The 17,862-nt window shown below is 35.5% G+C and overlaps 1 protein-coding gene across 6 annotated transcripts in view; it reads left to right on the top strand.

Annotated features, from left to right (window-relative positions):
* Positions 1-17,482, top strand: part of LOC121865919 (zinc finger CCCH domain-containing protein 11A-like) — a gene marked incomplete at its 3' end in the record, with an annotated part of 34,177 nt that extends 16,695 nt beyond the window's left edge. For all 6 annotated transcript variants that reach the window (XM_042365475.1, XM_042365477.1, XM_042365473.1 and 3 more), the window contains 4 exon segments: positions 471-585; positions 4,057-4,186; positions 17,002-17,160; positions 17,268-17,482. In XM_042365475.1, the coding sequence (XP_042221409.1) occupies positions 517-585; positions 4,057-4,186; positions 17,002-17,160; positions 17,268-17,482 (573 nt within the window).
* Between the last annotated feature and the right edge of the window lie 380 nt (positions 17,483-17,862).

Below are 17,862 nucleotides of genomic sequence, written 5' to 3'. Positions count from 1 at the left end.
CTTCGCCACCATTTATTTACCCTTAATATTAAATATCATACATAGCAACTATCCTATCTGTGTTAAATTAGTTGAGCACGCAGATCCATCGGCATTCGGTGACTGTCGACTCATAGTGATGTCTGCAGCAGTTGTGAGTAGGGGCAAGCTCTCGTTCCCCTGAGGCAGAGCAAAGCCGACCAGAAGGAGAGGGAGATCGACATCTCATCCAGGCTGTGACATAACTTCTGGCTGCTGCTTCTGTTCGGAGATCAGCTCCTTGAAGTCTGGCGTGAAACCTCTTGCACTTGGGCCCATCCACAGGGTTGTGAACACTAGAGGAGTGAAGCTGCCTTGATCAACATTTTGAATTCTCTCCCCATATGCCCTTCTCTTGTCGTTCTCGTTCTCCCTATGCGCAGCATCGAGACTGGTTCTGGTGACAAACGGCCTACCACTACCCTACCACTAATTATGGTTCAATCTTACAGGGTGCGTCATGTCCGTTTCGCCATGAGCCAGCAGCCTTGAACAACCATGTGTATATATTGGCTGCAAGGGAACTGTAACAAGACCAACTGTATTTTTAGACACATGGAGATTACAGTGAGTCTTTAGTTAAGGAGATTACAGTGAGTCTTTAGTTAAGGAGATTACAGTGAGTCTTTAGTCATGGAGATTACAGTGAGTCTTTAGTTATGGAGATTACAGTGAGTCTTTAGTTAAGGAGATTACAGTGAGTCTTTAGTTAAGGAGATTACAGTGAGTCTTTAGTTATGGAGATTACAGTGAGTCTTTAGTTATGGAGATTACAGTGAGTCTTTAGTTAAGGAGATTACAGTGAGTCTTTAGTTAGGGAGATTACAGTGAGTCTTTAGTCATGGAGATTACAGTGAGTCTTTAGTTATGGAGATTACAGTGAGTCTTTAGTTAAGGAAGTTACAGTGAGTCTTTAGTTAAGGAGATTACAGTGAGTCTTTAGTCATGGAGATTACAGTGAGTCTTTAGTTATGGAGATTACAGTGGTCTTTAGTTAAGGAGATTACAGTGAGTCTTTAGTTAAGGAGATTACAGTGAGTCTTTAGTCATGGAGATTACAGTGAGTCTTTAGTTATGGAGATTACAGTGAGTCTTTAGTTAAGGAGATTCAGTAGTCTTTAGTTATGGAATTACAGTGAGCCTTTAGTTAAGAGATTACAGTGAGTCTTTAGTTAAGAGATTACAGTGAGTCTTTAGTTAAGGAGATTACAGTGAGTCTTTAGTTAAGGAGATTACAGTGAGTCTTTAGTCATGGAGATTACAGTGAGTCTTTAGTCATGGAGATTACAGTGAGTCTTTAGTCATGGAGATTACAGTGAGTCTTTAGTTATGGAATTACAGTGAGTCTTTAGTTAAGGAGATTACAGTGAGTCTTTAGTTAAGGAGATTACAGTGAGTCTTTAGTTAAGGAGATTACAGTGAGTCTTTAGTTAAGGGAGATTACAGTGAGTCTTTAGTTAAGGAGTTACAGTGAGTCTTTAGTTATGGAGATTACAGTGAGTCTTTAGTCATGGAGTTACAGTGAGTCTTTAGTCATGATTACAGTGAGTCTTTAGTTATGGAGATTACAGTGAGTCTTTAGTTAAGGAGATTACAGTGAGTCTTTAGTTAAGGAGATTACAGTGAGTCTTTAGTTAAGGAGATTACAGTGAGTCTTTAGTTAAGGAGATTACAGTGAGTCTTTAGTTAAGGAGATTACAGTGAGTCTTTAGTTATGGAATTACAGTGAGTCTTTATACAGTGAGTCTTTAGTCATGGAATTACAGTGAGTCTTTAGTCATGGAGATTACAGTGAGTCTTTAGTCATGGAATTACAGTGAGTCTTTAGTCATGGAATTACAGTGAGTCTTTAGTTATGGAGATTACAGTGAGTCTTTAGTTATGGAGATTACAGTGAGTCTTTAGTTATGGAGATACAGTGAGTCTTTGGTTATGGAATTACAGTGAGTCTTTAGTTATGGAGATTACAGTGAGTCTTTAGTTAAGGAGATTACAGTGAGTCTTTAGTTATGGAGATTACAGTGAGTCTTTAGTCATGGAGATTACAGTGAGTCTTTAGTCATGGAATTACAGTGAGTCTTTAGTCATGGAGATTACAGTGAGTCTTTAGTCATGGAGATTACAGTGAGTCTTTAGTTATGGAGATTACAGTGAGTCTTTAGTTATGGAGATTACAGTGAGTCTTTAGTTATGGAGATTACAGTGAGTCTTTAGTTATGGAGATTACAGTGAGTCTTTAGTTATGGAGATTACAGTGAGTCTTTAGTTAAGGAGATTGCAGTGACTCTTTAGTTATGGAGATTACAGTGAGTCTTTAGTCATGGAGATTACAGTAAGTCTTTAGTCATGGAGATTACAGTGAGTCTTTAGTCATGGAGATTACAGTGAGTCTTTAGTCATGGAGATTACAGTGAGTCTTGTTATGGGAGATTACAGTGAGTCTTTAGTCATGGAGATTACAGGAGTCTAGTTATGGAGATTACAGTGAGTCTTTAGTTATGGAGATTACAGTGAGTCTTAGTTATGGAGATTACAGTGAGTCTTTAGTTATGGAGATTACAGTGAGTCTTTAGTTATGGAGATTACAGTGAGTCTTTAGTTATGAGGATTACAGTGAGTCTTTAGTCATGGAGATTACAGTGAGTCTTTAGTCATGGAGATTACAGTGAGTCTTTAGTCATGGAGATTACAGTGAGTCTTTAGTCATGGAGATTACAGGAGTCTTAGTTATGGAGATTACAGTGAGTCTTTAGTTATGGAGATTACAGTGAGTCTTTAGTTATGGAGATTACAGTGAGTCTTTAGTTATGGAGATTACAGTGAGTCTTTAGTTATGGAGATTACAGTGAGTCTTTAGTTATGGAGATTACAGTGAGTCTTTAGTTATGGAGATTACAGTGAGTCTTTAGTTAAGAGATTACAGTGAGTCTTTAGTTATGAGATTACAGGAGTCTTAGTTATGGAGATTACAGTGAGTCTTAGTTAAGGAGATTACAGTGAGTCTTTAGTTATGGAGATTACATGAGTCTTTAGTTAAGGATTACAGTGAGTCTTTAGTTATGGAGATTACAGTGAGTCTTTAGTCATGGAGATTGCAGTGAGTCTTTAGTTATGGAGATTACAGTGAGTCTTTAGTTATGGAGATTACAGTGAGTCTTTAGTTATGGAGATTACAGTGAGTCTTTAGTTATGGAGATTACAGTGAGTCTTTAGTTAAGGAGATTACAGTGAGTCTTTAGTTATGGAGATTACAGTGAGTCTTTAGTCATGGAGATTACAGTGAGTCTTTAGTCATGGAGATTACAGTGAGTCTTTAGTCATGGAGATTACAGTGAGTCTTTAGTTATGGAGATTACAGTGAGTCTTTAGTTATGGAGATTACAGTGAGTCTTTAGTTATGGAGATTACAGTGAGTCTTTAGTTATGGAGATTACAGTGAGTCTTTAGTTATGGAGAGTACAGTGAGTCTTTAGTTATGGAGATTACAGTGAGTCTTTAGTTAAGGAGATTACAGTGAGTCTTTAGTTATGGAGATTACAGTGAGTCTTTAGTTATGGAGATTACAGTGAGTCTTTAGTTAAGGAGATTACAGCCATGAATGAGTCTTGCATTAATATTGTCATGGTGTTAGACGGAAGCTTAACATATTGTTAGAGGGAAGCTTAACATATTGTTAGAGGAAAGCTTAACATATTGTTAGGAAAGCTCAACATATTGTTAGAGGGAAGCTTAACATATTGTTAGAGGGAAGCTTAACATATTGTTAGAGGGCTTAACATATTGTTAGAGGGAAGCTTAACATATTGTTAGAGGGAAGCTTAACATATTGTTAGAGGGAAGCTTAACATATTGTTAGAGGAGAGCTTAACATATTGTTAGAGGGAAGCTTAACATATTGTTAGAGGAAAGCTTAACATATTGTTAGAGGGAAGCTTAACATATTGTTAGAGGAAAGCTTAACATATTGTTAGAGGGAAGCTTAACATATTGTTAGAGGAAAGCTTAACACAGTGTTACTTAGTTGTTTTATTGTTTCAGAAACAACGGGACAGAATTGCTTGCTGGTTCGAGAGTCAGCCAGGAGGCTGCAGGAAGCCTCACTGTCCTTTCCAGCACCAGAATATTCTGGACCATCCCAGAGAGGAAGACTTTAAGAAGAAGCCCGACTGTGTGTTGAGTCTTTATTAACTTATTTTAAAAGTCTCTAAAGTTTATTAATAGTTTCTAAAGTTTATTAAAAGTCTCTAAAGTTTATTAATAGTTTCTAAAGTTTATTAAAAGTCTCTAAAGTTGATTAATAGTTTCTAAGTTTATTAAAAGTTTCTAAAGTTTATTAAAAGTTTCTAAGTTTATTAATAGTTTCTATGTTTATTAATAGTTTCTAAGTTTATTAAAAGTTTCTAAGTTTATTAAAAGTCTCTAAAGTTTATTAATAGTTTCTAAGTTTATTAATAGTTTCTAAGTTTATTAAAAGTTTCTAAAGTTTATTAGTGTTGCTTAAAAGTTTCTAAAGTTTATTAAAAGTTTCAAAGTTTATTAAAAGTTCTAAGTTTATTAATAGTTTCTAAGTTTATTAATAGTTCCTGCTTATTAATATTCTAAGTTTATTAAAGTCCCAAAGTTTATTAATAGTTTCAAGTTTATTAATAGTTTCTAAGTTTATAAAAGTTTCTGTGTATTAAGTTCTAAGTTTAATAATAGCCCTGTTTATTAATAGTTCCTGTTTATTAAGTTCAAAGCTTTATAAGCTTCTAAGTATTAATAGCTCCTAGTATTAATAGTTCCTAAGTTTATAAAAGCTCCTAAGTTTATTAAAAGTTTTAAAGTTTATTAAAAGTTTCTAAAGTTTATTAAAAGTTTTAAGTTTATAGTTTCTATTAATAGTTTTAAGTTTATTAAAATTCTCAGTTTATTAAAGTTTTAAGTTTATTAATAGTTTCTAAGTTTATTAATAGCTCTAAGTTTATTTTCTAAGTTTATTAAAAGTTTCTAAAGTTTATTAAAAGTTTCTAAAGTTTATTAAAAGTTTCTAAGTTTATTAATAGTTTCTAAGTTTATTAATAGTTTCTAAGTTTATTAAAAATTTCTAAAGTTTATTAAAAGTTTCTAAGTTTATTAATAGTTTCTAAGTTTATTAATAGTTTCTAAGTTTATTAAAAGTTTCTAAGTTTATTAAAAGTTTCTAAAGTTTATTAAAAGTCTCTAAAGTTTATTAATAGTTTCTAAAGTTTATTAAAAGTTTCTAAGTTTATTAAAAGTCTCTAAGTTTCTTAAAAGTTTCTAAAGTTTATTAAAAGTTTCTAAGTTTATTAAGTCTCTAAAGTTTATTAAAAGTTTCTAAGTTTATTAAAAGTCTTTAAGTTTATTAAAAGTTTCTAAGTTTATTAAAGTTTCTAAAGTTTATTAAAAGTCTTTAAGTTTATTTAAAGTCTTTAAGTTTATTAAAAGTTTCTAAGTTTATTAAAGTTTTTGGGATTGATTGTTTATTTTTTGGGGGTAAATTAATTAATTTTTGATAATGTTTTATTAAGCAAATGAACCTTAATATTGTGGTTCATTATATGGCGGGTCCCTCCTTTCTCCTGTTACTCATACATGGCGGGTCCCTCCTTTCTCCTGTTACTCATACATGGCGGGTCCCTCCTTTCTCCTGTTACTCATACATGGCGGGTCCCTCCTTTCTCCTGTTATTACTATACATATGGTCCTCCTTTCTCCTGTTACTCATACATGGCGGTCCCTCCTTTCTCCTGTTACTATACATGGCGGTCCCTCCTTTCTCCTGTTACTCATACATGGCGGTCCCCTCCTTTCTCCTGTTATTCATACATGGTGGTCCCTCCTTTCTCCTGTTACTCATACATGGCGGGTCCCTCCTTTCTCCTGTTACTCATACATGGCAGGTCCTCCTTTCTCCTGTTACTCCCTCCTTTCTCCTGTTACTCATACATGGCGGGTCCCTCCTTTCTCCTGTTACTCATACATGGCGGGTCCCTCCTTTCTCCTGTTACTCATACATGGCGGGTCCCTCCTTTCTCCTGTTACTCATCCAAACGTCTTTATATAATTCATATTTGATTCCTATAATTCAACCATCATAACCTGTTTCATAATATAGTCCCATCCCTCCTTTCTCCTGTTACTCATCCAAACGTCTTTATATAATTCATATTTGATTCCTATAATTCAACCATCATAACCTGTTTCATAATATAGTCCCATAATAATTGTTGAAGTGGGATAATGCCCGACCCAAGCCTGCTCGGTGGTCCGCCAGACCCCGGTCGAATCGACGAGACTGAAGTTTCAATCCCGTCGTCCCGCAACTTTTCGGAACCGCTCAGTTATTTTGTAATTAATGAGGGATCCTGTATAAGCTGGTCCTTGACAATGAAGAGGTCTTGTATATATTCCTTAATTACTGTATTATAGAGCGAGAAAAGATGCCCCGCCCCCTCCTTAAGAGTTACAGCCGATTGGCCGTTGCAAACCCGTCCGATTTTGTCTTGAAGTAATGATGTATATTTAAATGAGTTTATTCATAATCGTTGGGATGACCGTTTCTGACGAGAAAAATGATACATACCTGTATGTTCATTATATCAAGCATAAGCACATAAGAAGTTTATCAGAAATATTATACAAGAATTAACTGTTAAACTCTGGTAGCAAATTGACGCTTTTGGAGGACGCATTTAATATATGCTTATTTTTACCCATAATAAGACATATTAAGACTAATTACTTATCAGTAATATTACATTATGCAAAAACTAACATTTTAAAAGATCAGAATCACATTGAAATATTACACGGCCGTCAGCAGAGGCGGGAAATATGAAGTTGTTCGCAAGACAATTTTCTCTTCCTCTTGTTCCCGAATTGAGGACAAGATTTCTTCAGTCCAAATATCAGTTAATTTTGTCATACATATATAATATAGTTGTATCTGATGATATCTACAGCAAACGTGACACGAAATATACAACCAATTTACATTCATCTCCCCTGATACAAACAACGTAGGTCTACCTTTCCTTCTCTCTCTTTGTCTCATTTCCTCTACTTTTATTCCATCTTTGTATTCTTTAATGCCTCCAGTCACTTCCAACCGTTCATAGCTTATGCCATTTCTGTTCATGCCTTCTAAGTTACCCCGATTTACGCGGTCAATTGAACCCACAGGGTACCGCGGAAAGTGAAAACCGCGTAAAGTGAACAACAGAACATATGGGATTAATTCCAATAGAGACTGGCCTGACCCCCAAACTCCACTTTTTCCGACACAATACATATGTTGTAGTAAAAATAACATCTAAATTTTATGATGGTATGCTCACACAATTGATATTTAAGAGAAATACAGTCGCCAGGTTAATGTCCATTCAAATAATAGACTCAAATCCCCCCCCCCCTCTTCCCAGCTCACTAGCTCCTACCTCTCTGAGAAATGATTGGGTGAAACACTAGATTTTAACGTTTAGTAATAAATAATACCTCAGACTAAAGTTAGGATAATATAATTGACATTTCTGGATTCCTTGCAGGTCAGGGAATATTTTGAATGTAAACTTGATATATTTTGCACAAAAGATAAAATACTTGCTTTGTGTAAACCAAATTACAGTGACCCCTCCGTTAACGAACTCAATCCGTTCCAGAAGGTCGTTCGTTAACCGAAAAATTCGTTAACCGAAACCATTGTTTCAATGGGTTTTTGGGTAATTGGTTCCAGCTCACCGAAAATTTCCTAAATTCAACAAAAATGGTAGAAAAGTTCACTTACTTTGAGGTGTGTATGTAGAAGGCTCCTGGATGATGATGATGATGATGGGATTTAGAATGGGGGTGAAGGAGAAGGAAGAAGAGAAGGCATTGGGGTGGAAGAGAAGTCACCCCATGGCGCCATTTCACCCATAAAATTTTAGTTCTCTTGGTGTAATTCAAGATTATTTTCTTTAAATCAACACTGCACTGCATTATATATTGTCAATATGTAAAATATATTTCAAAATGACCAATAATTTGCTTGGAAACACAGAAAAAAAGCGTTTAGTTGAAGAGTCTCAAGCAAGATGTTACCTCCAGTGAAAACAGAGAGAGACTAACGCCTGTTTGCTGTGTTAAGAGGCTGGATGCCGTGCATTAAACTAGTCACTTTACCTTCAATTATGTTCAATAATTGTTAAAATGACTAAAAAATTGAATATTAAACTTTTAAAATTATTGAATAGTATAAACTTCTTGATATTTACTAAAATAGTAAGGAATTTAAGCCCTAGAACCGGTTAATGTATTGGCGGACTGATACTAAAGCTGGTTGCCCGGTCAGTGCAAGCGAAAACATGTTGAGGTCGGTTCGTAAGAACTTCGTTAACCGAATATTTTTTCGTTGTAACCGAATTGAAGATCCTTATGGAAGGCAGTTCGTTAATCGAAATTACGTTAACCGAGGTGTTCGTTAAACGAGGGGTCACTGTATTACATTAGATCTAAAATTTGTATGTCTAATGCAAAATCCATGATGTTTATATTCAAAATGATCATTATATTGTAAGAATTCCAGCAATGTAAATTATATTCTGGTCCAGTAATTTGTATGAATTTTATGAGCTAAAACAAATATCTTCAGTTAATAAAAAAAAAAATATCCTTCACGACACTATCTGTCAATCAAAGTACCCCAACTTGCTTCCCCCCCTCCTCACACTCACGCCAGCTGGGTCGGTGGGTCCCAACCCTCCCCCCCCACCCCTCACCTTCCCTCCCTACCAGAGAAATGTTGGGCAAAAAACTAGATTTTAACTTTTAGTAATAGATAATACCTCAGACTAAAGTTAGGATAATATAATTGACATTTCTGGATTCCTTGCAGGTCAGGGAATATTTTGAATGTAAACGTCATATATTTTGCACAAAAGATAACATATTTACTCAGAGTAAACAAAATACTTAGAGTAGATCTAAAATTTGTATGTCTAATGCAAAATCTATGATGTTTATATTCAAAATGATCATCAAATTGTAAGAATTCCAGCAATGTAAATTATATTCTGGCCGGGTAATTTGTATGAATTTTATGAGCTAAATAAAAAAAAAAAATTATACTGCACGCGTATATGAGTAGATGCACCGCGGAAAGTGAAAGTCTGGTTCTGGCAAGGTACCGCGTAAATGAGAAATCGCGGAAAGTGAAACCGTGTAAAGTGGGTAATACTGTACTTAGCATAGCCAAATACAATGACACAAAAAAATCCTAATTAAATTAACACGTACAGGTAGTTCTGCTATAACGCGATAATTGTGTTCTTGTAAAATATCGTGTTATAGAAAATCGCGTAATAGAAATAACAGGGCTTATGGAGAAAATAGGGTTAGGTGCAGATTACTCCAAATCGAAAAAAAATTTCGAAGTTAGCCTAACACAAAGGATAGCACAGTCTAAATAAATGTTACATTCATATCTAATAATGAAATCATACAGTAAATGTTACACTTTACCTTGAAAAAATATGAGTTTAACTTGATGGGGGAGAAGGTTAATGTTGAGGTTGAGGAGTCATGCAGACAGGATTTGACAATTGTCATCATCATCATCATCATCATCATCATCATCATCATCATCATCATCAGGTGCAGTTTTGGTTGCATGGGAGGGAAGAAAAAACGTCTAATTCCAGAAGTGGATGGCTGTGGTTCAGTGTCTTCAGTCTGCTTCTTGGGGGTTGACTTAAAAAAGACGTCTAATGTTTGCTGCTTTGCCATCTTTCTTCTTTCACAAAGAAGCTGTTCATAAGGTGCCAAAAAAGATTTAACACCACGAACTGCAATCCTGCTCCTTTCTGCATTGTAGTCAGCAACACAGCTTGCTTTAATCTTTGCTGCATTGGCTCTAATGGTGCGCAAAGTAGACTCCTTTATTCCCGTTGCACGCACAATATCACATGTTCTTTCCTTATTTTCAAAACGCTTGACAACATCAAGCTTGCCTTCAAGTGTTATAGCCTTTCTTTTACGATCACCACCAGAAATGCGATCACCAGAACGCTTCCCGGAGATATTCTTCTTTTCCATAGTCACAAAATTGGAGAAACAGTAAATCAGAAAGCACTGAGGACGCTTAAAAATTTCTCACGTCTTCCAAAGTGAACGTGTGGAGTAAAGAGAGCGCAGGTCTAAAACGCTACGTATTTTGTTTTTCTCTCTTAGTTAAAATTTTACATTTTACATATACTGTACAGGTATACTGTATACATAAATATTACATAAATTATTTCTGCAATTGTTCACAAACAAAACACATAAATCAATTGAACATGTGATGTCAAACGTGAACTGTAAACACTGCATAACCCCGCGCCAAGCCACAGCACTGTACATACTGTACAGTACACTTTAAACGCTACGTATTTAGTTTTTCTTTTATTTAAATTTTTACAATTTACATATATATATATATACCTGTATAAGTAAATTGTAATTTACATATTATTCATATTATGCTAGAGCGCCCACAAAACATGAGAAACGTTTGAGTCCCCCAGTAGAGATGTCTGTTCTCTATCCACTCCAGGATGTCTTAGTCCTCCGTTTTCTTTTTGTGTACTCGCTCAGGGACTCAAGTATTTCTGTATATGACACAGGATGATAAAGGAATTTGAATTTATTTGTTTATTTATTTATATATAATATACTGTAATATATTATATATACTGCAAGTATTTTCTTTAATTTATATACGTGTTTCGCGACAAAGGGAGGCTACATTTATGGTGATCGTTAAGGACCAAACTCCGAATCCATGATGTGACTTCTGTTCATTATTTATATCCTAAATTTACCACTGTAGGTAGTTTCAAGAATTAATGCAGTCATTTACTGAATATTCTTTGCAAAAAAATAAATTTTAAATGAATTATTTATAGGAGATAAATATATTGATCAGTAAATATACAGATATGCATTACTGACCACCTCCGAACACAAGGACGGCTAAAAATAGCCACAGGCGGTCACAGTCAAGGTCACTTTCCCTTTCTTGTCACTGGCAAATGGGGGGGGGGTGGATGATAATAGCAGCTGTGTTTATTACGGTATGTTAGACTGGTTTATAATACATTTTTATTATTTTAATATACCGGTAATCTTCATTTTAATCCAGCTTCCCAAACGTAAGTTTCAGTATAAAATAATTAGTGGTACTGTAGGACCTTGTGAGTGGTTTACTGTATACATAAATATTACATAAATTATTTCTGCAATTCTTCACAAACAAAACACATAAATCAATTGAATATGTGATGTCGAACGTAAACTGTAAACACTGTGTATGATGTAAAGAGAGCGCGGGTTTAAAACGCTATGTAATTTGATTTTCTCTTTTATGTAAAATTTTACAATTTACTTATAATATATAGGTATACTGTATACATAAATATTACATACATTATTTCTGCAATTGTTCACAAACAAAACACATAACTCAATTGAACATGTGATGTCGAACATGAACTGAAGTCACAACAACCGTTCGAGTGGAATCGCGTTAGAGCAAACGAGTTCGCGTTATACAAATATTGTTCCGAATTCATAAATCGTGTTCGATCAAATTCGCGTTATCAAAACACGCGTTATAGCAGAACTCACTGTACTAACAGCCAGTCAGCCAAGAATGCCTGACTGGCTGTTGGAGACACGCGTGCCGGCGTCACACAGACAGGAACAAACATGTATAAATTTTGTTAGCGGACTTAAAGTTAGCGGAACTAAATTAAGCGGAAGCTAATTGGTCCGCTAATGGTTTCCAAAGTTAGCGAAAACGTTAATCCGCTAACGAGAAAGTTAGCTTCGCTAATTAGCGGAACCGTGCCCACCACTGGTTTTTTCATAATGCAATATTACTGATAAGTAATTAGTCTTAGTATGTCTTATTGTGGGTAAAAATAAGTACCTATATATGAAATGGGTCCTCCGAAAGAGTGAATTTGTTACCAGAGTTTAACAGTTAATTCTTGTATAAGATTTCTGATAAACTTCCTACGTGTTCATATTTGAAATAACAAATATATGTATCTTTATAATAGTTTAGCTTATCATCTTTCTCGTCAGAAACGGTCATCCCAACGATTATGAATACAGTCAACCCTCACTTTATGCGGTTAATGTAACCCACAGGGTACCGCGGAAAGTGAGAAACGCGTAAAGTGAATAACATAACATATGGGATTAAATGAAATAGAGACCAGCTGACCCCCAAACTCCACTTTTTCCAACACAATACCTATGTTCTAGTAAAAATAACATCTTAATTTTATGATGGTACATGCACACAATTAATACTTAAGAGAAATAGAGAAATACAGTCGCCAAGTTAATGTCCATTCAAATAATGGACTCAACTCCCTCCCCCACTTCTCACACTACACTGCTGGCTCTTCCCTCTTTTTAATTGCTTACTATTTCTCCAATTTTGTGGTACAGTGGGGTATGCTATAACGAATCTAATAGGTTCTAGAACCTTGTTCGTTATAGCATTCGTTCGTTATAGGATTAATCCGTTCCAGGCCCCCAAATACAACCACTTAACACTGAAAAATATAATATAAAATTGTAAAAATTGTAAAAAGTGCATAAATATGCATCTAAACCCCTGAAATAAAGAATATCATTAATATTTGTAATAAAAAAACAATAAATTAGAAAAAAATAAATAAATAATGTTCGTTGTAGGAGTTTCGTTCGTTATAGCATTCTCAATTTTATAGGTAAAACCGTTCGTTATAGGAATATTCGTAGTAGGATCCGTTCGTTATAGCATACCCCACGTATTAACTGTGAATATAGTAAAGAAGAATATCAACAAGAAGCGTTCTGGTGATAGAATTCCCGGTGATGATCGTAAAAGAAAGGATATAACACTTGAAGAGAAGCTCTATTTTATCAACCTCAAAATCACCCTTCTCCCCCATCAAGTAAAGTGTTACATTTACTGTATGATTTCATTATTAGATATGAATGTAACATTTATTTAGACTGTGCTATCCTTTGTGTTAGGCTAACTACTAAATTTTTTAGATTTCGAGTAATCTGCACCTAACCCTATTTTCTCCATAAGCCCTGTTATTTCTATTACGCGATTTCCTATGTAACACTATATTTCATAAGCAAATTATTAACATTGCTATGTTATATCCACTTTTATAGTAATAAATAATACCTCAAACTAAAGTTAGATAATATAATTGACATTGCTGATTCCTAAGATTCAGGAATATTTTGAATACAAATGTCATATATTTTGCACAAAAGATAACATATTTACTCAGAGTAAACATTTTATCTAAAATTTGTATGTCTAATGCAAAATCTATCATGTTTATATTCAAAATGATCACCAAATTGTAAGAATTCCAACAATGTAAATTATATTCTGGCCGGGTAATTTGTATGAATTTTATGAGCTAAAACAAATATCTTCAGTTAATAAAAAAAAAATATATATTCTTCACGACACTATCTGTCAATCAGAGTACCCCACCTTGCCTCCCCCCTCTTCCAACCGGGCCAGATGGTCGGTCGGTCCCAACCCTCCCCCCAACCTCCCACCAATCCTCCCTTCAAGAGAAAGGTTGGGTGAAAAAACTAGATTTTAACATTTAGTATTAAATAATACCTCAGTTTAAAGTTAGGATAATATAATTGACATTGCTGGATTCCTTGTAAAACCAGGAATATTTTGAATATAAATGTCATATATTTTGCACAAAAGATAACATATTTACTCAGAGTAAACATTATATCTAAAATTTGTATGTCTAATGCAAAATATATGACGTTTATATTCAAAATGATCATCAAATTGTAAGAATTCCAGCAATGTAAATTATATTCTGGCCGGGTAATTTGTATGAATTTTATGAGCTAAAACAAATATCTTCAGTTAAAAAAAAAAAAATATTCTTCACACCATGGTGCCAGGTGGTCGGCCACCAGTCCCTCCCTCCCTCCCACCCACCACCAAGCCTCCCTACCAGATGAATGTGTGGGAATTCCAGACTGTTTACCTTTTTAGTAATAAATAATAAATCAGACTAAAGTTAGGATAATATAATTGACATTGCTGGATTCCTTGTAAGACCAGGAATATTTTGAATATAAATATCATATATTTTGCACAAAAGATAACATATTTACTCAGAGTAAACATTATATCTAAAATTTGTATGTCTAATGCAAAATGTATGATGTTTATATTCAAAATGATCACCAAATTGTAAGAATTCCAGCAATGTAAATTATATTCTGGCCGGATAATTTGTATGAATTTTATGAGTTAAATAAAGAAATTATACTTCACCCGTGTAAAGGGGTACACCCACCGCGGAATGTGAGCATCCTGGGTTCTGGTAGGGCACCGTGTAAACGTGGAATGTGGGACCGCGTAAAGTGAGGGTTGACTGTAAACTCATTTACAAATACATCATTACTTCAGGACAAAATCGGACGGGTTTGCAACAGCCAATGAGCTGTATCTCTCAAGGAGAGGGCGGGGCATCTTTTCTCAGCTGATAAAAAATGCTCTATAGTAAAAGACTAACACACTATTTTCTGTATTAAAGTACATTATTATCTTATGTTATTAGAGTTGTGTACACACAGTAGTTTTAATTAAAAGTTAATGTATTTTACCATAGGTACACCCGATGGTTCACATGCTGTACAGACACATATGAGGACTGTCAAATATCAACAGACAGTGAATCAACAGTTTTTGTATCAATTAATCCCATAAGAACATAACAAGTTAGGGACTAACCACCCTTGATATATCTCTTTTACTCACACTGTCAACCAAGAAAATAAACCTCCATATAAATCAAGTATTAATTAAGGAATATAAGCATACATTGAGACTGTTATTTACCTGTGTTGAGCTGTTGAGTCATCCCTCTGGCTCAAGGGCTGGCCACTGTTTCTGCCATTAAGAGTTTTAAAACATTTATTAATTGATTGTGGTAATTACATCATGCAACAGCTTAGGTCGTATGTTGCTGAATTAAAATAAAAGCTTACAAGACTCAAATTAAATAATGCAAGGTAAAAAAAACATTATTAATAAATATCACACACATTTCAAAAACACTTCTGGGCTAGTGGAAAATTTTTAGATTCAGCTGGCCTGCCTACACGTGCGCTCCCTCACTATGTTGATGTCCCTTGCCCATAAACCTGTTCTATATGGTTACTGGAGAAAGACAGCCATCTGCAGACATAATAAATGGCTTCTCTCATAATGATATTTTTTGTTAAGTTAATATGTTGTGAGGAGGGAGAGAGTTATAAAGTGAGACGTTACCTTTGATACAACTTATTCTTTTATAATATACAAATTTTTTATTATTTTTATCTGTTATATAATACTGTATGTTATATTATTTATGATGTAACATACGCCATACGAGGCCGATCATCCGATAATACGGTACTGTATAATAATCAAAGCAAAAACAAACTTGCGATTGTGGCCGATCCCACACATGAGCTCTCGTTAGTTGTAGACCAAGTCTTTAGACCACGCTCCCCATTAAAGACAATATACACTCCACTTAAAACAATTGCCATCATTAAGGGTTAAACACAAGAGGAAGTACAGCTGGGGGGGCTTAGGCCTGACTGTATAACACACAGTCAGAGATATACAGTGGTCCCTAGATTAACAAACACTGTTGGTTCTACAGAGTCGTTTGTTAACTGAATCTATTATTTCAATGGGATATTTGGTAATTGGTTCCAACTCACAGAAAAAGTATACATACAAAGTACTGTACACAGGTAATAGAATTAACAAAACATTAAATATAAACTAAATACAGTACATTACTGTACAGTATATTGTACTGTACAATTATAAATACAATACAGTAGATTACTGTATTTTAACTTACTTTGAGGTGTGTATGTTGTATTACCGGCAGCTTTGTTTACATATCAAACAGCTGGTTGTAGAGGCAGTCGATGATGACATGCCATATTCTTTACAGTCCATTGGTTCTAATGGCTTCTTCATGTTTCAGAATAATTTCTGCTCTGTATATTATCAACATGTTAACTAAATCTTAGAATGACCAATAATTTTAATATTAAAAATGCAGAAATATCCAAGAGCACAACTTTCTTGATATTTACTCCACTAGAAACAAATGTAAACATAGAACAGATTACTGTATTGGCGGACTAGTCAATCAGCCGATGCACACAACAAAGCGTGTTTCTCGCAAGGCTTTCGTTAATCGGTGTTTTGTTCGTTAATGGAACTGAAAATCCTTATGGGAGCTAATTCGTTAACCAAAATGTTGTTAATTGATCCGCTCATTAATCGATGGACCACTGTATACACTCTAAAGTCTCAATAATTCATGAAATATAAATGTGTTACTCATGGCAAGAATTCCTACCACGTCACTGCCCACTAAACTCAGAGGAGCTCTGCCGTTCCTCCCTCAGTCGTGGGATCAACACAGTAAAACTTGTCGGGTATTTCCCCAATAAGTAATCATGGGACGTAGGTGTACGGGGCATACCTCTGCTGTAGTAGTATTATGAATTTGTTTACCCCTTTGAGTTTTCTTTTTGGTCCTAATAATATTGCTTCAGTGTTTCCAAGATGTAGGGATAATGTGTTGTCTATGAGCCACTGTTTGCATGACTCCAGTTCACTCATTTACCTGACACTGAAGGAACAATGTCACCGGCATACAGCAAAAGCTTACACTTAACACTAATGGGCTTGACTTTTACACAACACAAGAAGAGCAAAGGTCCTAGGATACTCCCTTGTGGGACTCCTCGGGCTATCGACGAGTGTTTTGTCTTGCAACGACTATTTATTAATTTCCTGTCGTTAGGATAAAATTCCCTCCAACATCAAGACACGAACACTTAGGTCAAGTCTGGTCAACATTTCAGCACTTGTTTACATTTCAGTGATCTTACCGGTGAAGAAGGAGGACACACCGGAACCGGAGAAGCCGGTGGTGTTGACCCTGGAGACAGAGGTGCTCCCTACACCCACAGTAGAGCAGGGGAGTGCACCCTCCCGTCAACCACAGTACAGCACACCTATCATAGTTCCTCTCCATGATGGTAAGAGTGTGTCTCTCTCAACCACAGTACAGCGCCTCAGTTGTTGAAGCGCACTATGTTACAGCATCTGCATCAAGAGTTTATGAGTTTTCTTCTTCACTTGACAGGTGAGTCTGACTCAGAAAGTGTGTCTGCTTCACCCCAGAAGAGAAGAGATTCCCAGCCAAGGCTCAGCGCTCAAATGGAATGGGAGCTGAGAAGATTGAGACAAATACAAGAACACGAAGCTAACCTGATTGGCTATACCTTTGAGGAAGAGCAAGAGAGTAAACAACAGACAATATCCAGAGGTGATGATGACAGTACCTCAAGGCTGGGTGAGGTAAGTGATGATGACAGTACCTCAAGGCTGGGTGAGGTAAGTGATGATGACAGTACCTCAAGGCTGGGTGAGGTAAGTGATGATGACAGTACCTCAAGGCTGGGTGAGGTAAGTGATGATGACAGTACCTCAAGGCTGGGTGAGGTAAGGGTAGTGGCTCTCACCACACATGTGACCCTTGGGTGTGTCTGGGAGTCAAGTCACTCTGGTCAACAACAAAGAGACGGTCAGGGTCCAGCCTCTTCTAGCCACTGGTCGGGTCATCATATAACAGTTCAGTCCCAGTAACTTGAACATTATACTGTACTGTACTATACTGTACTGTATTATACTGTACTGTACTGTATTATACTGTACTGTACTGTACTGTATTGTACTGT

The sequence above is a fragment of the Homarus americanus genome, unplaced genomic scaffold (assembly GCF_018991925.1).
Source record: "Homarus americanus isolate GMGI-L3 unplaced genomic scaffold, GMGI_Hamer_2.0 scaffold4264, whole genome shotgun sequence".
NCBI classification, from domain to species: Eukaryota; Metazoa; Arthropoda; class Malacostraca; order Decapoda; family Nephropidae; genus Homarus; species Homarus americanus.
Note: the sequence above shows the minus strand (reverse complement) of the source record. Positions and strands in the feature narration are given on the sequence as shown.